This window comes from Anolis sagrei, chromosome 13 (assembly GCF_037176765.1).
Source record: "Anolis sagrei isolate rAnoSag1 chromosome 13, rAnoSag1.mat, whole genome shotgun sequence".
Taxonomy (NCBI): domain Eukaryota; kingdom Metazoa; phylum Chordata; class Lepidosauria; order Squamata; family Dactyloidae; genus Anolis; species Anolis sagrei.
The window spans coordinates 12,130,590-12,154,089 of record NC_090033.1 but is presented as its reverse complement, the minus strand read 5'-3'; the positions used below and the strand labels follow the sequence as shown (position 1 = coordinate 12,154,089).

Below are 23,500 nucleotides of genomic sequence, written 5' to 3'. Positions count from 1 at the left end.
TGATTTTGCCATTTGGGAGTTGCAGGTACTGGGATTTATAGTTCACCTACAATCAAAGAGCATTCTGAACTCCACCGACGATGGGATTGAACCAAACTTGGCACACAGAACTCCCATGACCAACAAAAAAATACTGGAAGTGTTTGGTGGGCATTGATCTTGAGTTTTGGAGTTGTAGTTCACCTACATCCAGAGAGCACTCTGAATGCAAACAATGATGGATCTGGACCAAACTTGGCATGAATACTTAATCTGCCCAAAAGTGAACACTGGTGATGTTTGGGGAAAATAAACCTTGTCATTTGGGAGTTGTGGTTGCTGGGATTTATAGTTCACCTACAATCAAAGAGCATTCTGAACCCCACCAATGATAGAACTGGGCCAAACTTCCCACACAGAACCCCCATGACCCACAAAAAATGTTCGGTGACCACTCTGACACTCCCTGTGTGAGTCCACAGGGCTCCCTGGATGTAGGTGAACTACAACTTCCAAACTCAAGGTCAATGCCCACCAGGCCCTTCCAGTATTTTCTGTTGGTCATGGGAGTCCTTTGTGCCAAGTTTGGTTAAATTCCATCGTCGGTGGAGCTCAGAATGCTCTTTTATTGTAGGTGAACTATAAATCCCAGCAACTACAACTCCCAAATGGCAAAATCAATACTGTCCTCCACCATCCCACCAGTATTCAAATTTGGGCGTACCAGGTATTTGTGCTAAATTTGGTCCAGTGAATGAAAACACATCCTGCATATCAGATACTTACATTATGGTTAATAATAGTAGCAAAATTACAGATATGAAGTAATTTTATGGTTGGGGGGTCATCACAACATGAGGAACTGTATTGAGGGGTCACGGCATTAGGAAGCTATAAACATCCATAATTCTATAAGACATACATATTACAATGTATTTCTTTTTTCCCCTATCCATCATCAAAAATGTAATTTAATACGTGGCACGTAGCAGAAGCAATATCAGAGTAGGTTTAGAATATGATATATTTGAGCTTTCAAAGACCCACGTTGTTTGAAACTTTCCCCCCTTCTGATCAGGTCATTGGGGTGGCTGACCCCAGGGCTTCCGCCAGAAGGGAGCTCCAAGAGCTGCATCCAATGGATCCTTCCAATGTGTTTGACGGTAAACGTTCCATATTTTGATTTCTCTGTTCTTCTCCCCACTTTGCATTTTCCTCCCCTTTCCCTGCTTTATCCTCCCGACAACCCTGCAAGGTAGGCTGTGCTGTGGGTGCGTCTACACTGTCGAATGAAAGAGTTATAATTTTGCAAAATCGTTTTCTCTCTTTTTTAAGACTGGAGACCTGCGGCCGAGAGGGAGAGGTTTGCGGATGCCGTTCTCATTGCAACTCCTGACCGGCTCCATAAGGTACTGTATATACTTGAGTATAAGCCTAGATTTTCAGCCCCTTTTTTAGGCTGAAAATTTTTCCCTCGGCTTATACTCGAGTCAAGGTTATTTATTATTTTACTCTGCTATTAGTATTATTTTTATTACATGTATTACTTTACTCTATTATTATTATTATTACATTTACATTATTTTACTGTATCTTTACTTTTATTACATTTATTATTTTACTCTATTACTATTACATTTACATTATTTTACTGTATTATTACTTTTATTGCATTTATTATTTTACTCTATTATTTTTATTAAATTTATTACTTTATTATTATTACTATTATATTAAATTTCCATTATTTATTATTATTTCTATTACATGTTATTACATTTATTATTTTACTCTGTTATTGTTATTATTATATTTATTACTTTATATTACTATTATTATTAAATTTCCATTATTTACTCTATTATTGTTATTACATTTATTACTTTATTATTATTACTGTTATATTAAATTTCCATTATTTATTATTATTTCTATTACCTGTTATTACATTTATTATTTTACTCTATTATTGTTATTATTACATTTATTACTTTATTATTACTATTATTATATTAAATTTCCATTATTTATTATTATTTCTATTACATGTTATTACATTTATTATTTTACTCTATTATTGTTATTATTACATTTATTACTTTATTATTACATTATATTAAATTTCCATTATTTACTCTATTATTATTTTTATTACATGTTATTACATTTATTATTTTACTCTATTATTGTTATTATTACATTTATTACTTTATTATTATTATTACTATTATTATTAAATTTCCATTATTTACTCTATTATTATTTTTATTACATGTTATTACGTTTATTATTTTACTCTATTATTATTATTATTATTACATGTATTACTTTATTATTATTACTATTATTATTAAATTTCCATTATTTACTCTATTAGTATTTTTATTACATGTTATTACATTTATTATTTTACTCTATTATTGTTATTATTACATTTATTACTTTATTATTACTACTATTATATTAAATTTCCATTATTTACTCTATTATTATTTTTATTACATGTTATTACATTTATTATTTTACTCTATTATTGTTATTATATTTATTACTTTATTATTATTATTATTACTATTATTACATTTTCATGATTTACTCTATTATTATTTTTATTACATGTTATTACAGTTATTATTTTATTCTATCATTATAGGTAATAGGTAAGCACATTGACATTGAAGGAGGTTAGAATATCGGTTGAATCAGAGTTGGGCAGTCTTATCTTAAATTACAGTTTTGTGTAAATACTCAAAAACATTTAACGTACTGATGATTACCAGTAGCAGCTACATTTCTCACCCTCGGCTTATACTCGAGTCAATACATTTTTCCAGTTTTTTGTGGCAAAATTAGGTGCCTCGGCTTATATTCGGGTTGGCTTATACTCGAGTATATACGGTAAGTCCAGCATCTTCCAATGGATTTCAATTCCCAGCAATTCCTTCCTATTGCAGCCTAAGGGTTTGTCTACATTGTAGAATTGGCGCTTTTTGACACCAGTTGACATCAGTGGAGGAGACTTGGCTTTAATTTGCGATCTGTTTCTCTCTAGGCTCCGGCGGTGGCTTTTGCCCACAAAGGATATCACATCTTACTGGAGAAACCTATGGCGGTAAGGGATGATGGTGATGATGATGATTATTATTACTAGCTTGTGTAACCGGTGTTATTTGAAAAAGTCAATTTTGTAACTGTACAAAATGCATAAGGTTGTGGGGAACTACAACTCCTATCATGCCAGGTGAACCCCAAGAAACTCCATCAGTACTTAAAAGTTTGTTATTGTGGTGAAGTGTAAATTTTTAACTTGCAGTTATGTATAATTATAGATAGATGTTTAAAGGGTAAGTATTTAAAGTTGCATAACTAAGGGGAAAGGTGGCCAGCGCAGCTCATGTTGAGCTGGGTTACCATGGAAACAGGGGCCAACTGCCACTTGGCAGGGCAGCCATTTTGAAACAGTTAGTCTGTAGTCAGTGAACTACAGGAGTGGCTGGTTCTGTGGTAGTGAGAACCAGAAGGTGTCTGTAGTTTAAAAACTACAGGGAAAGGACTGATTCTACTGTAGTAAGAATCAGGAAGGTTTTGGCTTTTAGCCTGAGTAGTTTAAATAAGTTGAGTTGACTTATTTATATTAATAGTTAGTGTATGAGAGAAAGGGTGAGAGAAACCCAGTGAGGATCTCTACTGCAACAGAAACATCACAAAGAAAGAATAAGCTTGTAACTGAAGTAAACTATTAAGGAAAGAAACACAGTTTGAAGGCATATAAGTCTGAAACCTGTTTAGTGGAAGTAAGAGTCCTTTCCAGAGTTGTTTAAGAAATGTTATAAATGTAACCTATGAAGATATGTGCCTCTAAGAGTTAAGTAACATTGAAACCATCACACTCCTTCTACATTTCAATAAACTTGTTACTGTTTTTCCTAAAGCTCTGTCTCTGTTACAATTCCTTTCCAAGTTAAGTCACGCTACACATTAAAGAAAGACCAAGTCAATATCACTAGCTATTAGCTATGCTATCAAATTAAAAGACCCTTACAAAGTGGTGGCTCCTTTACCAACTCTTTACTAATTAGTGGCCTTGTCACAAATTGGTGAAATCTTCACAGTTATGTTGGGCAAGTTTGCTCTAGATGCATCATCAGAGGGGTTTGGTGTGCTCTCTGGCTGTAGGGTAAACTACAACTCTCACTATGGTGAGTCAGTCCCCTCAAACCCCTCCAGTAGGTTGAGTTTGTCATGAGGGTTCTGTGTGCCAAGTTTAGTCCAGGTCCGTCATCGGTGGGGGTCACAGTTTCTCCAGTTGTGGGTGAACTACAACTCCCAGAAAGGAAGGTCAGTTTTCCCCAAATCCCTCCAGTAATCGAATGTCAGCATATCAGATAAGTATGCCTCATTTGGTCCAGATCCATCAGTGTTTGGGTTCACAGTTCTCTCTGGATGTAGGTGAACTATAACTCCCCCATATCAAGGTGAATTTCCACAAAAGACCTCCAGTATTTTTTGCTGGTCATGCAGGCTCTGTTTGGTCCAATTCCCTCTTTGGTGGCATTCAGAGTGCCCATTGATTACAGGTGAACTATAAATCTCAGTAGCTGCAACTCCAAAAAGTTCAGGCCAATTCCCCTCAAAACCCACCAGTATTCAAATTTGGGCATATTGGGTATGCATGGCAAGTTTGGTCCAGATCTATCATTGTTTGGGTTCATACTGGATATATGTGAGCTACAACTCCTATAAATCTCTCCAAAGACCTCCAGTATATTTTGTTGGTCCATGGGGAGTTCTGTGTGCCAAGTTAGTTCCAGGTCCATTGTTGGTGGAGTTCAGAGTGCGGTTCTTAGACTGAAGGTGAACTATACTTCCCAGGATCTATAACTCCTATTAATCATGGTGAATTCTCCCCAAACTTCTCTATTATGTTCAGTTGCTGATCAGATCTGCTCTGTTTGATGTGCGCCATAGAAAAGAGTAGGAAAGAGTTATGGGAGAGGCAGTAGGCAGGATCATGCAAATTCCACACCAATGGAGAGAGGCAGAAGCACTTAGATTTTTGTGGTGGAGGAAACAAATATCCAATACTCCCGAATTTGAATACTGATGGGGTTGTAGGGGTGGGATTGATTTGTCATTTGGGAGTTGTAGTTGCTGGGATTTATAGTTCACCTACAATCAAAGAGCATTCTGAACTCCACCAATGATGGAATTGAGCCAAACTTGGCACACAGTACTTTCATGACCAATAGAAAATGCTTGTTTGGTTGGTTTGGAAGTTGTAGTTCACCTGCATCCAGAGAGCACTGTGGACTCAAAACAATGATGGATCTGGACCAAGCTTGGCATGATAATCAATATGCCCAAATGTGAACTCTGGTGGAGTTTGGGGAAAATTGACATTTGGGAGTTGTAGTTGCTGGGATGTATAGTTCACCTACAATTAAAACGCCTTCTGAACCCCACCAATGATAGAATTGGGCCAAACTTCCCACACAGAATCCCCATGACCAACAGAAAATGCTGTGTTTTCCGATGGTGACCTCTCTGACATCCCTTTGCGACCTCTTCAGGGGTCCCGACCCCCAGGTTGAGAAACACTGTTAATTCTGTTATTATTACATTTTATATTATTATATATTATATAATTATTATAATTATTATTATATATGATATATTATTATTTTTCTATTTAATTGCTCTATTATTACATTTTAGATTATTTTATAGATATATAATAATACGTTATATTATTACTGTGTATATTTTATTATTTTATTATTCTATTTTATTATTATTATTACTATTAATATTATTTTACACACACACCCAGGATCAGGACCAAAGCAGCCCGTTTCCAGTCCCAGTTCTAATAATAATAATAATAGCCGATACATTACACAGTCCTAAACACTTGGAAAGTGTCCAGCGTGTGATCCAGTACAACAGCCAGCATAATGATCTTGTTTGCTGTGTACTAATCTTGTTGTGTTTCTAATAATAATAATAATAATAATAATAATAGAAGCCAGAATTGAAAAGTCGACGACAGATCCCAAGTGTAGAATCTGCAAGGAAGCAGATGTAACAAGAGATCACATCCTCAGCTGCTGCAAGAAGATTGCGCAGACAGACTACAAGCAGAGGCACAACACCATTGCTCAGATGATTCATTGGAACTTGTGACACAAATACCATCTGCCTGAGACAAAGAACTGGTGGGATCACAAGCCGGAAAAAATTACAGAGAATGAACACGTCAAGCTACTCTGGGACTTCCGTATTCAGACTGACAGAGTTTTAGAGCACAAGACTCCTGACCTCACTATCGTGTTAAAAAACAAAGTACGGATCGTCGATGTTGCAATCCCAGGTGACAGCGGGATTGAAGAGAAACATCTGGAAAAGCTGACATGATATGAAGATTTAAAGATCAAACTGCAAAGACTCTGGCACAAGCCAGTCAAGGTGGTCCCAGTGGTGATTGGCACACTGGGTGCAGTGCCTAAAGACTTTGGCCTGCACTTAAACACAATCGGCATTGACAAAATTACAATCTGTCAGCTGCAAGAGGCCACCCTACTCGGATCTGCATGCATTATTTACATCACACAGTCCTAGACACTTGGGAAGTGTCCGACATGCGATCCAATACAACAGCCAGCAGAGTGATCTTGTTTGCTGTGGACTCATCTTGTGTATCAAATAATAATGATAATGATAATAATAATAATAATTTTATTTCTTGCCCGCCACTCCTCTCACGGCTAAAACATTGCTAAAACACATAAAATACTTAAAATAATAACTTGGCTGATATGGTGGTTCATGATTTTCTTGTTTTCTTTTATTAGACCACCCCAGAAGACTGCAAAGAAATAGTCCAGGCTTGTAAAACCGGCAATGCCATCCTTGCAGTGTGCCACGTCCTGCGCTACCACCCGGTTGCCCTGAAAATCAAGGTATGACATCCAGCATTGATGGTGACAGCAACCTCTCTGTGTGTGTGTGTGTGTGTGTGTATAAGTTGACTTCATTACAAGGGTTGTAACACGTACCATGTTATCCTCCGCCTGCTCTGCCGTTGAGGTCTTTGGACTGTGCTTGGTCTGGAACCTCCCTTGCGGCCATTCCTGGGAGTACATGACTCCATTTGTTGTGCCCGCAGGCTCATTGGAACACACAAGCCCCCTCACCACGACAAGGTGACAGTCCATCGAGGCTGTGAAAGCGGAAGAAGGCTGAAACAGATTGAGAAGCCACAGGTCGTTGTGTTAAACCCAAAAGGTGCCCTAAACATAGTCTGCCTCTCTTACCCCTAAACTGCCGCGTCCAGTGGGTTCGCCAACCTGCAAAGCATATGAGAAGCTCAGCCTGTCATTGAACATCGAGAAAACCAAAGTGCTCTTCCAGCAGTCACCAGCCAATCCTTCTCCAATGCCAGAAATACAGCTTAAGGGTGTAACATTAGAAAATGTTGATTATTTCCGCTCCCTTGGCAGCCACCTCTCCACCAAAGTCAACATTGACACCAAAATACAATACTCTGCCTGAGCTCTGCAAGTGCAGCTTTTATTTCCAAATGAATCAGAGAGTGTTTGAGGACAGGGACATCCATAGGGATGCCAAGGGGCTTGTTTATAAGCTATGGTCCTCCCAACCCTGCTATACACCTGCGAGATGTAGACTGTCTACAGACGTCAACATTGACACTGAAATTCAACACCGCCTGAGCTCTGCGAGTGCAGCCTTTTTCCGAATGAAGCAGAGGGTGTTTGAGGACCAGGAAATCCGTAGGGATACCAAGGGGTTTGTTTATAAAGCTATTCTCCTCCCAACCCTTCTATATGTCTGCGAGATGAGGACTGTCTACAGACGTCAACATTGACACTGAAATTCAACACCACCTGAGCTCTGCGAGTGCAGCCTTTTTCCGAATGAAGCAGAGGGTGTTTGAGGACCAGGAAATCCGTAGGGATACCAAGGGGTTTGTTTATAAAGCTATTCTCCTCCCAACCCTTCTATATGTCTGCGAGACGTGGACTGTCTACAGATGTCACATGCAACTTCTGGAACGATTCCATCAGCACTGCCTCTGGAAAATCCTGCAAATCTCTTGGGAAGACAGGCGGACAAGCATCAGCGTGCTGGAAGAAGCAAAGACCACCAGCATTGAAGTGATGGTCCTCTGCCACGTTGGCAGAGGACCGGCCACGTTGTCCGGATGCCCGACCACTGTCTCCCAAAGCAGTTGCTCTACTCTGAACTCAAGAACGGAAAATTGAATGTTGGAGGACAGGAAAAGAGATTGAAAGATGGACTCAAAGCCAACCTTAAAAACTCTGGCATAGACACTGAGAACTGGGAAGCCCTGGCTCTTGGGTGCTCCAGCAGGAGGTCAGCTGTGACCAGCAGTGCTGTAGAATTTGAAGAGGTACAAATGGAGAGCGAAAGAGAGAAACGTGCCAAGAGGAAGGCGCATCAAGCCAACCCCAACCGAGACTACCTGGAAACCAATGCCCTCAATGCGGGAGATGCAGATCAAGAATAGGGTTCCATAGTCACCTACGGACCCACGAGAGAACTGATCTTGGAAGAACATCCTACTCAGACATTGAGGGAGCGCCTAAGTAAGTAAGTAATTACAAGGGTAGACTTTATGGCCAAAGTCACCATGTATATTCAACATATTAAGTAGATTTCATTTCTGAGTGGTTATAATATATACTCACATATAGGCTGGTCTTGTGTATAAGTCATAGGTCCAAATTACTGCATATATTTGTGTGGTGGCCTCGCAACTCCAAGTGTTCTTGGAGGAAACTGATTATCTGGATTCAGCTCAGTCTGACTTTAGGAACTGAAAAAGCCTTGGTTGCCTTAGTGGATGAATCTGTGTTTGTTCTCCTGGACGTCTCAGTAGCCTTCGATACCATAGACCACAGTATCCTGGGACGCCTCGCAGAAATGGGTTTGGGAGGTACTGATTTGCAGAGGCCCCAGTCCTTCCTAGAGGGCTATTCTCAGAAGGTGTCCTTGGGCATGCCTGTTTGGTTTCAGTAATTGCTTTTAATGTTTAGATGCTTTTAACTGTATGGCTTTTAATGTATTTATGTTATTTGTATGTCTGTTTTATGTGGCATGTAAACTGTAAGCCACTCTGAGTCCCCTTTGTGGTAAGAAGGGCGGGGTGTGTGTATAGATAGATAGATAGATAGATAGATAGATAGATAGATAGATAGATATAGAGGAAATAAATAAATAAACATGTTCAAGTATAACGTTAATTTCTATGTGATTACTGTACATGCCCAAGTATAGGTAAATATCATATATAACTTCAAGGGTAGGTTTTGGGGCCAAATTTACCGTATATACTCATGTATAAGTCCATTTCATTTATTATTATTATTATTATTATTATTATTATTAAGTAGTTACCACATATATTCATGTATAAGTTGATCTTATATATAGGTCCAGGACAGGGTTGAGGTCAAAATTATTTTTGGGAGGGGTAAGATTTGTAGGCCTGTATTTTGGTACTTTGTGCATTTGATAAGCTGTAGAAAGCCATTGCAATTTTGCAGGTGCGAGACGTGTTTACAATCTACATTCTCGTTTTTATTTGCCTCTTAGGAGCTGCTGGATTCAGGACTCATCGGAGATATCTGCCACATTCAGCACTTGGAACCGGTAAAGTGCCATTAATGCATTACACAACAACAACAACTGGTTGCAGTGCCTAAAGACCTTGGCCTGCACTTAAACACAATCGGTGCTGACAAAATTACCATCTGCCAGCTGCAGAAGGCCACCTTACTGGGATCTGCATGCATTATTCGCCAATACATCACACAGTCCTAGACACTTGGGAAGTGTCTGATGTGTGATCCAATTCAACAGCCAGCAGAGTGTCTGCTGTGGACTCATCTTGTTGTGTTTCAAATAATAATAATAATAATAATAATAATAATAATAATAATAATTGTCCTAGACACTTGGGAAGTGTCTGACGTGTGATCCACTACAACAGCCAGCAGAGTGTCTGCTGTGGACTCATCTTGTTGTGTTTCAAATAATAATAATAATAATAATAATAATAATTGTCCTAGACACTTGGGAAGTGTCTGATGTGTGATCCAATTCAACAGCCAGCAGAGTGTCTGCTGTGGACTCATCTTGTTGTGTTTCTAATAATAATAATAATAATAATAATAATAATAATTGCCCTAAAAACTTGGGAAGTGTCTGATGTGTGATCCAATTCAACAGCCAGCAGAGTGTCTGCTGTGGACTCATCTTGTGTTTCAAATAATAATAATAATAATAATAATAATAATAATAATTTTATATGTTTTTATTTTATATTTTATAATAATATTATTTTTACCATTGATGTTTAATTCTGGGTTGCTGTGAGCTTTCCAGCCTGTCTGGCCATGTTCCAGAAACATTCTCTCCTGATATTTTGCCCATATCTATAGCCGTCATCCCCAGAGGTTGTGAGGTCTGTTGGAAACTACATAAGTGGGGTTTATATATCTGTAGAAAGGGTGGGGGAAAGAACTCTGGTCTGCTGGAGGCAAGTGTGAATGTTGCCATTGGCCACATTCACACTTTGGCCTTGATTAGCACTGAATAGCCTTGCAGCATCAAAGCCTGGCTGCTTCTTTTTTGACTTGGGTGATGGTTGGAGTTTTTATGTAGGTATCTATCCATGTGTGATTATCTGTAAACTGTGCGGCCCAACTGTTGATTGGGTTTGCGGATAACTAGGACATCTAGAAATGGCAGTTTCCCTTCATTTCCTTTTTCCATGGTGAACTGGATGTTAGGGTGGATGTGGTTGAAGTGGTCCAGGAACTTGTTCAGTTATTCTTCTTCTTGGCTCCAAATCTGGCTGTCACTATTGTAAAACTCTAAAATTAGGACAGTAAATAAAGGGCAGCATTAAAAAAAAAACAACGGGGAATCTGTGACAGGAAATAATCAGGGCCAGCTAACACCTCCTGGGCAGGAAGCATCCAGGCTTTGAAGCAGCAGGCCATTCAATGCTAATCAAGCTGGCCAATTGCTTCAAACTGATAAGAGTTCCTTCTCACACCCTCGACATCATTCCACAGGGATATAAACCCCACTTGCCTCGTTTCCAACAGACCTCACAATCTCTGATGCCTGCCATAGATGTGGGTGATACGTCAGGAGAGAATGCTTCTGGAACTTGGTCAGACAGCTCGGAAAAATCACAGCAACCCATCCTTTCCTTCCTTCCTTCCTTCCTTCCTTCCTTCCTTCCTTCCTTCCTTCCGTCCAGGTGGGATTCTGGCATTTTGCACACTCCTTCGTGCGTGGGAACTGGCGGAACGAAGCGGAAAGCTCCTTCTCCTTGCTGGCAAAATCGTGCCATGATCTCGATCTCATTAATTTCTGGATGGGGGACAAAAGGTAACTCAAAGCAAGGAGGTTGGGGGCCAGACTATAGTTTCTTTCTTTCTTCTTTTTTCTCATTCCCTCTCTTTTCTCTATCTTTTTTGCTTCCTTAGTTTCTTCCCTTCCCTCGTTTCCTATCTTTTAAAATTCCTTTTCTCCTTCCCTCTCTTTTTCCTACCTCTCCCCTTCCCTCTTCTCTTCCCTTCCTTTCCCTTTACTTCCCTCTCCCTTTACTTCCCTTCCTTCTCATTTCCTTCTCTTCCCTCTCCCTTCCCTCTCCCTTCCCTCCCTCTTCCCTCTCCTTCTCCCTTTCTTTCCCTCTCCCTCTCCCTTCCCTCTCCCTTTCCTTCTCTTCCCTCTCCCTTCCCTTCCCTTCCCTCTGCCTTTCCCTCTCCCTCCCCTCTATCTCCCCTTTCCTTTCCCTCTCCCTTTCCTTCCCCCTTTCTTTCCCTCTCCCTTCCCTCTCCCTTTCCCTTTCTTTTCCTTCTCTTCCCTCTCCCTTCCTTTTCCTTCCCTCTGCCTTTCCCTCTCCCTCCTCTCTATCTCTCCCTTTCCTTTCCCTCCCCCTTTCCTTCCCTTCTTTTCCCTCTCTCTCTCCCTTTTCTTCCCGCTCCCTTTCCCTCTCTTTCCCTTCCCTCTCTCTTCCCCTCTCCTTCTCTTCCCCTCTTCCTTTCCCCTCCCTTTCCCTTCCCTCACCCTCTCATTTTTCCCTTCCTCTCCATTGCCATCTGTAGTGGATCTTACCTTGTAGGCCGGAAAGGAAGCCTGGATTATAGTATGGCAAACCTCCATTTTGGGAGTGGAAGCCAGGGAGGCAGCCATCTTGAGTGAGGATAGTTAGAAGATGGGACGAGTTTGGAAGTCTCCTAGGATTGGCCAGAGCAGATGGGAGGAGCCAAATCTTAGGAGGGAAAAGATTTCAGCTTCAGGGAGAGTTGAGAACTGGTGTGTGAAGAAGTGTTTTTGAAACTTGGTTTTCAGGGAGAGAGTGTCTGTGTCAGATAGTGCTGTGTGCTGACAGGAAAAAGGTCAGACAGCAACCTGATTTCTTGTGGGAGTTAGCACAAGAGATTATCTCTCTCTAGGCTGGGTTAGTTAGCAGGAAGAACTCTAGGGTAGAGTTAGTTAATAACCCAGGGACTACCTAGGATAGGTTAGTCAGAACTCATTACTATTTCTCTGAAGTAGAGTGAGGGTTTTTGGTACTAACAGTCAGAATCTGTTTGGTTAGATCTGTCTGTACCCAAGTGAAGAGACGTATTCAAGCAACCACCAAACTGAAGTACTTTTGTAACAAGTCACGCTTTTTGTACCTCTCAGAAGTAGTTTGTTGTCTGTTTTTATACATAAATCTTGTTCTATTTAACTTTCAAAAGATCTCTACTGTGCATCATTCAATCATCAAGCCTTTGTGATAGTTCCAGCATTTTTAACATCTTGTTACTACAGAAAAGCCTCTTCACAAACAGTTATTTTGGGAGCTAGTGGGAAAAGCTGTGAGGGCAGGAGTGGGAAAAGTTTACCTCAAATACTTTAAAAAAAATCCTAACACATTAGTGTGGGATATATTATACATTCCTTTATATCATCCCTCTCCCTTTCCTCCCTGTTCCCTCTCTCTTTCCCTTCCCTCTCCCTCTCCTTTTCTCTTTTCCCTCCATTGCCTTCCCTATGCCTCTCCCCTTCCTTCCCGTTCCCTCTCCCTTTCCTCTCCCTTCAATCCCTCTTCCTTCCCTTCACTCTCCCTTTCCCCTTCCCCTTTCCTTTCCTTTTGGAGGAATGTAGAGATAGGAAAGGAACTGAAAGGTGGGTTAAGGAGCAAGAAGAGGGTGTGAATGGCGGCGACAATCTTAACATTTAGAGTGAGGGCCAGGCAAACAGCTTTGGGGGTCCAGCCCGCGAGCCGTAGTTTGGGGATCCCTGTCCTGGACCCTAGAGCAAAGTGATTGCAGCTCCCTTTCCCCCGTCTTTTCTTCCAGATGTTTGAAAGTGTCCTCTTTTGGGAATGTCTCCCATTTCACAAAAGAGCACCAGGTTTGTTGGATTTTCCTATCCTATGCCAATCAGGCCCAAAAGATTTTAAGGGAATTAAATAGTTAAGGGAGGAAATAGTTTGTTTCCTTTAGGTGTGATTCTGAAAGTATTCTAAAATGTTAACAAATGGAAACTTTACCTATTTTTAAATATTATTATTTCAGCCCAAAGGAGCATCCAGCCGCTGTTGGGATTGTTCGGTAGAGCAAACCTGCCCGTATTCTGCTCAGAAGATCTACATGGAGCCAGCAAAAAAGGTGGGAGATTATATGTGTTGTCAAAGGCTTTCATGGCCAGAATCACTGGGTTGCTGTGAGTTTTCAGGGCTGTGTGGCAATGTTCCAGAAGCATGCTCTCCTGATGTTTTGCCCACATCTATGGCAAGTGGGATTTATATATTTGTGGAATGTCCAGGGTGGGAGAAAGAACTCTTGACTGTTGGAGCAAGTGTGAATGTTTCCATTGGCCACTTTGATTAACTTGCAGCTTCAAAGCCTGGCTGCTTCCTGCCTGGGGGGAATCCTTTGTTGGAAGGTATTAGCTAGCCTTGATTGTTTCCTGTCTGGAATTCCCCTGTTTTTTGAGTTTTGCTCTTTATTTACTATCCTGATTTTACAGTTTTTAAATACTGGTAAACCTCCTTTGTCTAGTTTCCAACAGACCTCACAACCTCTGAGGATGACTGCCATAGATGTGGGCAAAACATCAAGAGAGAATGCTCTGGAACTTGTCCAGACAGCTTGGAAAACTCACAGCAACCCAGTGGGAGTTACAGTTTTATAAGGTCTCACCAAACTACAACTCCCAGGGTCCTATAGCGTGGAGCCTTGGGAGGTAAAGAGAGTCAAGCTGCATTCGTTCAGCAGTGTAGATACGCTCCCTGAGCCCCTTTCCAGTTTTTTGACTCCTTGATTCTAGGGCTACTTTGATTGGCCAGTGTCCGTCGTTTGCAGTGACGGCGTATACGATATTGAATCCCTGGCGGACGCCTTGAGGCATGGCCCTTATGGAAGGTGTGTTTACCAGTGCGACAACGACGTTGTCACCAACCAGGTATGTGACATTTACGTCTCTGGAGATTTTAAAGCAGAAGCTGGATAGCCATCTGTCGGGAGGGCTTTGATTGTGTCCTGCCTGGCAGAAGGTGGGACTAGATGGCCTTTAGGGGTCCCAACTTGAGGATTTTGTGGTTCTAGTTGACTCTCTGTTAACTGGAACTCTGAAGCAGCTGGCAAAATAAATAAGATTTAATTCCATTTTAATTTTTAAAGTAAGTTTGGATTGTTTTTAGATATTCAATTAAAATAAATTTTAACATCTAATAATAATAATAATAACAATAAAATAAGGCTTCATTCTCTTTTATTTTTTCATATTGTGTAGAAATTAAATTGTATCTTTTAATAATAATAATAATAATAATAATAATAATAATAATAATATTTCTTTCCAGGTTGTCAATATGGAATTTGAAGGAGGAGCTACTGTTGGCTTTACGATGGTTGCCTTCACCGAGAAATTAGGCATGCGAAAAACCACCATCTATGGAACAAAAGTAATTCTATGCACAACATTTTTAATATATATATATATTTAAAATTAGGGATAAAAAGGGTCTTTTTATGGGACTTACTTCCAGGTAGATGACCGTATGCACTTAACTGGAACCAAGCCCTATTTTAACTCAGTAGGACTTGTTTTGGGGGTCGGGATATATCTAATTAAATCACCGAGAATCTGCTAGTCACATGGGCTTTCATTGAGACTTGGATTACGGGAAGCAAATTTGGCCAAGCCAAGAATGATCCATGAAATCAGTATTAAATTATTTCCATGAGATCTACTTTACTTGCAATTAATAATTGATTCAAACCATTAGCTCTAAATAAATGTATTTCTCATGGTGTTTGGACAGTGGAATTACAGTGCAGCCTTGGCTGCGCCTACTGTTGTCACCACATACTGTTGGCTTCACCTACTATCAATTCCATTCACCATTGGCTCTGCCTACTATTGGCTCTGCCTATTGTTTCCTCCACCCACCATTGGCTCCACCTATTAGTTCCACCCACTACTGGCTCTGTCTATTATTAGCTCCAGCCACCATTGACTGCTTATCATTAGCTCTACCCACCATTGGCTCCGCATGTGAGCTCCACCTATTAGTTCTGGTTACTGTCAACTACCATTGGCTCTGTCTATCATTAGCTCCACTGACCTTTGACTCTGCCTGTTAACTACATCTATTAGTTCCACCTACCGTTTGCTCCACCCACCGTTGGCTCTGTTTACGATTAGCTCCACCCACTGTTGGCTCTGTTTACCATTGGCTTCACCCACCATTGACTTTACTTACCATTAGCTCCAACCACCATTGGCTCTACCTACCATTAGCTCCACCTACCATTGGCTCTACTTACCATTAGCTCCACCCACTGTTGGCTCCACCTAACATTAGCTCCAACCACCATTGGCTCTACCTACCATTAGCTCCACCTACCATTGGCTCTACTTACCATTAGCTCCACCCACTGTTGGCTCCACCTAACATTAGCTCTACCCATCATTGGCTCTACTTACCATTAGCTCCACCCACCGTTGGCTCTACTTACCATTAGCTCCACCCACCGTTGGCTCTACTTACCATTAGCTCCACCCACTGTTGGCTCCACCTAACATTAGCTCTACCCACCGTTGGCTCTACTTACTATTAGCTCCACCCACTGTTGGCTCCACCTAACATTAGCTCCACCCACCGTTGGCTCTACTTACTATTAGCTCCACCCACTGTTGGCTCCACCCACCATTAGCTCCACCCACTGTTGGCTCCACCTAACATTAGCTCCACCCATCTTTGGCTCTGCTTACCACTAGCTCCACCCACCATTGGCTCTGCTTACTAATAGCTCCACCCACCATTGGCTCTACTGACCATTAGCTCTACCCACTGTTGGCTCTACTTACCATTAGCTCCACCCACTGTTGGCTCCATCTACCATTAGCTCCACACACCATTGGCTCTGTTTACTATTAGCTCTACCCACCGTTGGCTCCATCTACCATTAGCTCCACACACCATCGGCTCTGCTTACCATTAGCTCCATCCACTATTTGCTCTGCCTACCATTATTTCCACCCACTGTTAGCCCCATCCACCAGTCCCTGCCCACTTTTCCATCAGTCAAGAGCCTTTCATCGAAGACCGGGTCCCATCGTGGTTTGAGTGTTGGATTAGGATCCTGGGAGACCCTTTTGGCCATGGAAAGGTACCTTGGGCAAGTCACACTCTCTCAGCCTCACTCTGAACAAAACCAATAGCAGAAAACCCCAGAAATAACCTGAAGGCCTGCAACAATATTTGCATCATCCATGAAGTCTAGAGACCAGCTCCACTGCACTTTAGCCATAAAACCCGCCTTTTTCAGGGAGAGCTCCGCTGCGAAGGTGGCGGGCCGGTGGAAGTCTTCCGTTTCCTGGAGAAGACGACGACCACCTTTTCTCCGGACAAGGCCTCTTCCGTCCCGGCGAGTTTGAGTGGCCATGATGGTGCCGACTTCTACCTGATAGAGACCTTTGTTTCGGCTGTAGCCGTACGTTTCCCCAACCTTTCCTGCTTCAATTCTTTTTGTGACCCTCTGGTTTCCAAGAAGTGGTTGGAAGCTAACTGTAAGGAAGATCCAACATGCAAGGAAATGGGAATATCAACCTCCTGGCATGTATTCTAAATGCAAGCTACTTAAAGACTGCCTTGCATGGAAAGCTGGCCCTTGTTCTTCCTCAAGTTCTAAACTTTTGTTTGCATTCGTTTTTTTTTTCCTCGCAGGAGAATAATCCATCTCTGATCCAGACCGGTCCAGAAGACACCTTGCATTCTCACCTCCTCGTATTCGAAGCAGAGAAATCCCGGAGGGAAAACCGGGTTGTATTCCTTGAACCATGAAAAGGAGACCTTGAGCTGCTATTAATACCTCTCTGGGAATATTCCAGAGTCACTTTGGATCAGAATGTGCTTTTGAATGTGGACCAAAATTGCCAAAGGTTTGCAATGGCACACACAGGCATTCAATGCAATAGTATAACACAGCTAAACCAATTTATATTCTATTGGTACACATTATGTTAATGATTTGAATCTTAGCCATCGATGCATTTTAATGGTCTAATGTTTTTATGTTATAATGCACACTGAGCAGCTCACTGGGTTGCTGTGATTTTTCTAGGCTCTCTGGCCATGTTCCAGAAGCATTCTCTCCTGACATTTCTCCTGCATCTATGGCAAGCATCCTCAGAGGTTGTGAGGTCTGTTGGAAACTAGGAAAATAGGGTTTATACATCTGTGGAATAATGTCCAGGGTGGGAGAAAGAATTTTTGTGTGAATGTTGCAATTTGGCGAATGTTGCAACTGGGTTGTTGTATGTTTTTTTGGGCTATAGGTTAGCCCCACCTATTAGTTCTTGGGTTTATGGTGGGTGGAGCTAACTGTAGGCAGAGCAAATAGTGGGTGGACCTAATGGTAAGCAGAGCCAAAGATGGGTGGAGCTAATGGTAAGCAGAGCCAATGGGGGTGGAGCGAATCTGTATAAATAAAAATGTAATGTCAGTTTGTGGGATTAACAGAACTCAAAAACCACTGGGGGAATTGACACCAAATTTGGACACAAGACACCTAACAACCCAATGTATGTCCTCCACTAAAAAAAAATGATTTTGTCATTTGGGAGTTGTAGTTGCTGGGATTTATAGTTCACTTACAATCAAAGAGCATTCTAAACCCACCAATTAATATAATTTTATTGGTATCTATTTATTTTTTTTGAAATTTACCAGTAGCTGGTGCATTTCCCACCCTCGGCTTATACTCGAGTCAATAAGTTTTCCCAGTTATCGTTTTCTGGAAAAAGGTCAGACAGCAGTCTGATCTCTTGTGAGAGTTAGCACAAGAGATTGGCTCTCCAGGCTGGGTTGGTTAACAGGAAGAACTCTAGGGTAGAGTTAGTTAACAACCCAGGGGCTACCTAGATAGGCTAGTCAGACTCATCACTATTCTCTGAAATAGAGCGAGGGTTTTGTTACTAACCGTTAAATTCTGTTTGGTTAGCTCTGTCTAGAACAAAGTGAAGAGAACTGTTCAAGCAACCAATCAAGCTGAAGTACTTACGTAACAAGTCACGCTTTTTGTACCTCTCAGGAGTGGTTAGTTGTCTGTTTTAACCTGTCCAAACGGATTCTCCCCTATGAACCATCAAGGTTGTTAAGATCTTCTGGAGGGGCCCTGCTCTTGGTCCCACCATCCTCGCAGGTGTGTCTGGTGGGGACAAGAGACAGGGCCTTCTTGGTGGTGGCCCCTCGGCTCTGGAACTCTTTCCCACTGGAGATTAGAACTGTCCCTTCTCTCCTGACTTTTAGAAAATTGGTGAAAACTTGGCTCTGGAATTTAGCATTTGATGAGTGAGTCAAGAACTTCTGACCACACAGACGGATGGTAATGAATTGTAATTTCTTTTGGACAATTTGGCTTTATGTAATTATATGATTGCTTTTAATGTATTTTTGTATTAGTGTGTTATATGGTGTGATGTTTTTAAACTACTGTTTTTGAATCATGTTGTAAAGCGGCCTGAGTCCCTGCTAGAGGTCAAGAAGACCGGTATATAAAAGCTCTAAATAAATAAACCTCTGGGAAGATCCATCCTGCCCGGACATAATATTAATACGTCTCCAGCCTCGCGTCTTTTGTTATACCTAGCTTCCAATAGACCTCACAAGCTCTGAGGATGCCGACCATAGATGTGAGTGAAACATCAGGAGAGAATGCTGCTGGAATATGGCCATATAGCCTGGAAAACTCACAGTAACCCGATAAAAGCAATGTTTGAAATGGATCTTGTACCATAAAGAATATGAACTCCCTACCAAACTTTTAAGGAACGCGTAAATGAGTGCAGTCTTTTTTTTTAAATAAAATCTCAGTATCATGTTTTTAATAGCCTTTTTAGTATTTCACAATCTGCAGGGATGTACAAAGAAATGTACAGAGAGCCGTCCAATGTGTTAAATCTTCTGAAAAGCTTCCTCTGCCTTCAGTTGTAATAAAGTGTAACTCTTTGAACTCCGGGAGCTGCTTTGAGGGACTTGAGATTTGCTTCTGCAGCCTGGGAGACGCGGTTCTTTTGCCCTTTGAGCGGATGAGGAAAGTTCTTTGCAGACATCCATTTGGGTTTCACTCCTTGACTGCAGCCACCTCTTCCTCCAGAGCAGCCCCTTTGGCCTCTCGGGCTTGTCGCCTCTTCACTCTTTCAGCATTTGTGATGGTCATTGGATGGAGGGGGAAGAATCCAGAGAGCCCTAGGGAAGCAAATGGACAGCCTATTGTCATTATAATGAACCAGATCTGGGTAAACAAATTGCAACTCAGTCCAGAATCTGGTTTGCTGAAAGGCAGATCTGGGAATAGGGATTCAGAACTCTGCTAGGTAAACATAATATTCTTTCCTCCATAAAATACAATGTGCTTCGGTAACAAAAAAAGGCTCTCTCTCTCAATACAAATATTTTATATCCATAATAAAAGTAAAAATATATATGTGTGGATATGGCTAGGGTGTCCACTTATACAGACAGGCTCCCACTTCCACAGACTAGATTACCTAAAAGCTTTTCCACAGGTTTGGAGAGGAGGGCCCCATTGGCGATCCAGTATTTGATCCGCTCAATGTTCAAGCCTACGATCTTCTCCCCGTGATCATTGGGAAGCGGGTCGTAGCAGCCGATCTGCTCCAAGTACTTGCCGTCTCTGGCCCGCTTGTTGTGCGCAGCAACGATCCGATAGTAAGGCCTGTTGGCGCAGCCCCCCAGGGCAAAGCGGATGACGACGCGGAGGTTGTAGTACTGCTTCAAGAGAATGCGCCCTGCAAGCAAGACCATAATAATAATAATAATAGATTGGCTGTGGCTAGGTGAAGGATTGGATGTTGCCAATATGTATGTATGTACGTACTGTGTTTAGCCTTGTTTGCTGCATAGGGCCTCCTTTAAGACAGAAAAGGAAGCCTATAATTGATAAATATATCAAGTTGCTGTGTGTTTTCCAGGCTGTCTGGCCATGTTCCAGAAGCATTCTCTCCTGATGTTTTGCCCACATCTATGAGGTTGTGTGGTGTGTTGGAAACTATGCAAATGGGGTTTATGTATCTGTGGAATGCTGTCCAGGGTGGGAAAAAGAACTCTTTGTTTGTTGGAAGGAAGTTTGAATGTTGCAATTGACCACCTCGATTAGCACTGAATGGCCTTGCAGCTTGGCTGCTTCCTGTCTGGGGAAATCCTTTGTTGGGAGGTGTTAGCTGGTCCTGATTGTTTCTTGTCTGGAATTCCCCTGTTTTCAGAGTGTTGCTCTTTATTTACTTTTAAATACTGGTAGTCAGATATATTTTTTTCATGGTTCCTTCATCAGCTTCCCTATGCGGTCAATTGTTCCCTTGATGTATGGTAAGAACAGTTGTCATCTGGGTGGATCTTTGTCTCTACTCTCATGGCTTGTTCTTGGTCTGGCAGTTCTCCTGATTCTGTAGTGGAGTATCCATTGGCCTGTAAAGCCCAGTTTAGGTGGTTCAGTTCACCATGAAGGAGGTGGGCTTCGCAGATTCTTTTTGTATGATCTGTCAGGGCTTTAATTTGACTGACCACATAGGGAAGCTGATGAAGAAACATAACCTACAGATCCACTAAGAAAATTCAACAAATGCTACATTCAGACTCTGAATCATAGAATCCTAGAGTTGGAAAGAACCCCAAAGGCCATCCTGTCCAACCCTATCCTGCCAGACAGACACACAATCAAAGCCCTCCCGACAGATGGCCATCTGAGCTCTGGACAAGAGGGATCCCCTCACCTCTGCAGGAGTCTCCCGTTTACAATGCAGCTGTGGACAAGTCTACAGAGGGGCCACCAAACGCAGCAGCATTGCCCAAACAGGAATTAAGAAACATGAAAGGCACTGCAGACTAATCCAACCAGAGAAGTCAGCCATAGCTTAGCACCTGATGAACCAACCTGGACACAGCATATTATTTGAGAATGCAGTAATGCTGGACCACTCTCACAACCACCATGTCAGACTACACAGAGAAGCCATTGAAATCCACAAGAAGCATGTGGGCAATTTCAATAGAAAGTAAGAAACCATGAAAATGAACAAAATCTGGCTACTAGTGTGAAAAAATTCTAAAATCAGAACAGTAAATAAAGAACAACACTTAGAAAACAGGAGAATTCCAGACAGGAAACCATCAGGGCCAGCTAACACCCCCCAACAAAGGATTCCTCCAGGCTGAAAGCAGCCTGGCTTTGAAGCTGCAAGGCCATTAAATGCTAATCAAGGTAGCCAATTGTAACATTCACACTTGCCTCAGGCAGACAAGAGTTCTTTCTTTCTCCCACCCTGAACATCATTCCACAGATATATAAACCTCATTTGCCTAGTTTCCAACAGACTTCACAAACTCTGAGGATGCCTGCCATAGATGTGGGAGAATGCTTCTTGAACATGGCCAGACAGCCTGGAAAGCAACCCCATTTCAATATACTAAATTTCAATAGGAGCCCCTGGTGGAGAAGAGGATTCATGACAGAAACGGAGACATGAGAGAGGGAAATTTGCATATGGTCTCTGATTGGCCAGCCTCAATTCCAAGATTCCGACATAACAAAGAGAGGAAAGGAAAAGGCGAGGGACTCTTGTCAGAAAATAACCAATACAGACAAAACTTGGCACACAGAGCATCCATCACTCACTCTACATCCTACTGCAGTTTGGAGGAGGATGGACCATGGATGATGGGACTTGCAGTACCATCACTCACTTTCTGAGACCGCTACTGACCCCATCCAATGACTGATCAGGACCAAACTTGGCACATAGACCTCTCATGACCCACTTTACACCCTGGTGTGGTTTGGCCAGGGATGATGATGTTCTTCATTCGTTCAGTCGTCTCCGACTCTTCATGACCTCATGGACCAGCCCACGCCAGAGCTCCCTGTCGGCCGTCACCACCCCCAGCTCCTTCAAGGCCAGGTAAGGACCATGGATTATGGGACTTGCCATACCTTTGTTCAATTCTTGAGACCACTGCAACCCTCATCCAATTACCGACAAAGACCAAACTTGGTACACTGAGTCTCCATGACACACTCTACATCCTGGTGCCGTTTGGAGGAGGATGCACCATGGACGATGGGACTTGCAATACCTGCACTCCTTTCCTAAGACCATTACAACTGACAACAATAATGGATCAGGACCACAATTCACACAGAGAGCCCACATGACCCACTCTACATCCTGGTGCGGATTGGAAGAATTTGACAATGGATGATGGGACTTGCAGTCACTTCACTCACTTCCTGAGACCACTGAGACCCTCGCCAATGACTGATCAAGACCAAACTTGGCACACAGAGTCCCCATGACCCACTCTACATCCTGGTGCAATTTCGATGAGGACAGACCATGGATGATGGGACTTCAAGTACCTCCACTCCCTTCCCAAGACTGCTGCAACCCTTACTAATGTCCGATCAAGACCAAACTTGGCACACAGAGCCACCTTGACCCACTCTACATCCCAATGCTGTTTGGAGGAGGACGGACAATGGATGATGGGACTTCCAGTACCTTCACTCACTTCCTGAAACCACAGCAACACTTATCCAAATACCAATAAAGACCAAATTTGGCATACAGAACCGCCATTACCCACTTTCTCTAATAACCCGGGCAGCGCCGGGTCCCCAAGTTAGTCAATTATAAAAAACACTGAGAAACACAGCAGAAAGGAGTTAAAAACAAAAAATACATTACAACGCATGCGCAAAATGAATAATGAATGCCACTTACCTAATTGAACCATAATGGCGGGCGAGGGGAAGAGAAGGAATCAGATATTTCTGAAGCTGGTTCGAGAAGTTACTTTGAAAAGACCTTTCCTGGCAACCTCCTGCTACCAGGCAGCCATGCTGAACTCACTGCGCATGCGTCCGGTCTCCTCCAGCGATAG

The 23,500-nt window shown here is 42.0% G+C and overlaps 2 protein-coding genes across 4 annotated transcripts in view; one reads left to right on the top strand and one right to left on the bottom strand.

The window, feature by feature from the left end:
* Positions 1 to 19,553, top strand: part of LOC132764710 (putative oxidoreductase YteT) — a 24,138-nt gene extending 4,585 nt beyond the window's left edge. Inside the window, exons 3-14 of one of the 2 annotated variants that reach the window (XM_060758740.2) lie at positions 1,058 to 1,142; positions 1,315 to 1,388; positions 3,032 to 3,091; positions 6,831 to 6,938; positions 9,616 to 9,672; positions 11,294 to 11,424; positions 13,389 to 13,443; positions 13,608 to 13,700; positions 14,362 to 14,496; positions 14,897 to 14,998; positions 16,869 to 17,033; positions 17,267 to 19,553. In XM_060758740.2, the coding sequence (XP_060614723.2) occupies positions 1,058 to 1,142; positions 1,315 to 1,388; positions 3,032 to 3,091; positions 6,831 to 6,938; positions 9,616 to 9,672; positions 11,294 to 11,424; positions 13,389 to 13,443; positions 13,608 to 13,700; positions 14,362 to 14,496; positions 14,897 to 14,998; positions 16,869 to 17,033; positions 17,267 to 17,383 (1,182 nt within the window). In that variant the 3' untranslated portion in view covers positions 17,384 to 19,553. The remainder of the gene's footprint in view (positions 1 to 1,057; positions 1,143 to 1,314; positions 1,389 to 3,031; positions 3,092 to 6,830; positions 6,939 to 9,615; positions 9,673 to 11,293; positions 11,425 to 13,388; positions 13,444 to 13,607; positions 13,701 to 14,361; positions 14,497 to 14,896; positions 14,999 to 16,868; positions 17,034 to 17,266) is intronic. The other variant, XM_060758741.2, reaches the window with a different exon arrangement.
* MRPS16 (mitochondrial ribosomal protein S16) lies at positions 19,411 to 23,500 on the bottom strand. Of its 2 annotated transcripts, XM_060758745.2 has the most exons (3): positions 23,341 to 23,500; positions 20,092 to 20,352; positions 19,411 to 19,789 (listed from the first exon to the last, which is right to left on the bottom strand). In XM_060758745.2, the coding sequence occupies exons 1-3, from the start codon at positions 23,351 to 23,353 to the stop codon at positions 19,665 to 19,667; spliced, it is 399 nt and encodes a 132-aa protein (XP_060614728.1). In that variant the 5' UTR covers positions 23,354 to 23,500; the 3' UTR covers positions 19,411 to 19,664. The 2 variants fall into 2 exon arrangements, with proteins under 2 accessions (XP_060614728.1, XP_060614727.1); XM_060758744.2 differs by lacking the exon at positions 23,341 to 23,500 and having other exon boundaries at positions 20,092 to 20,368.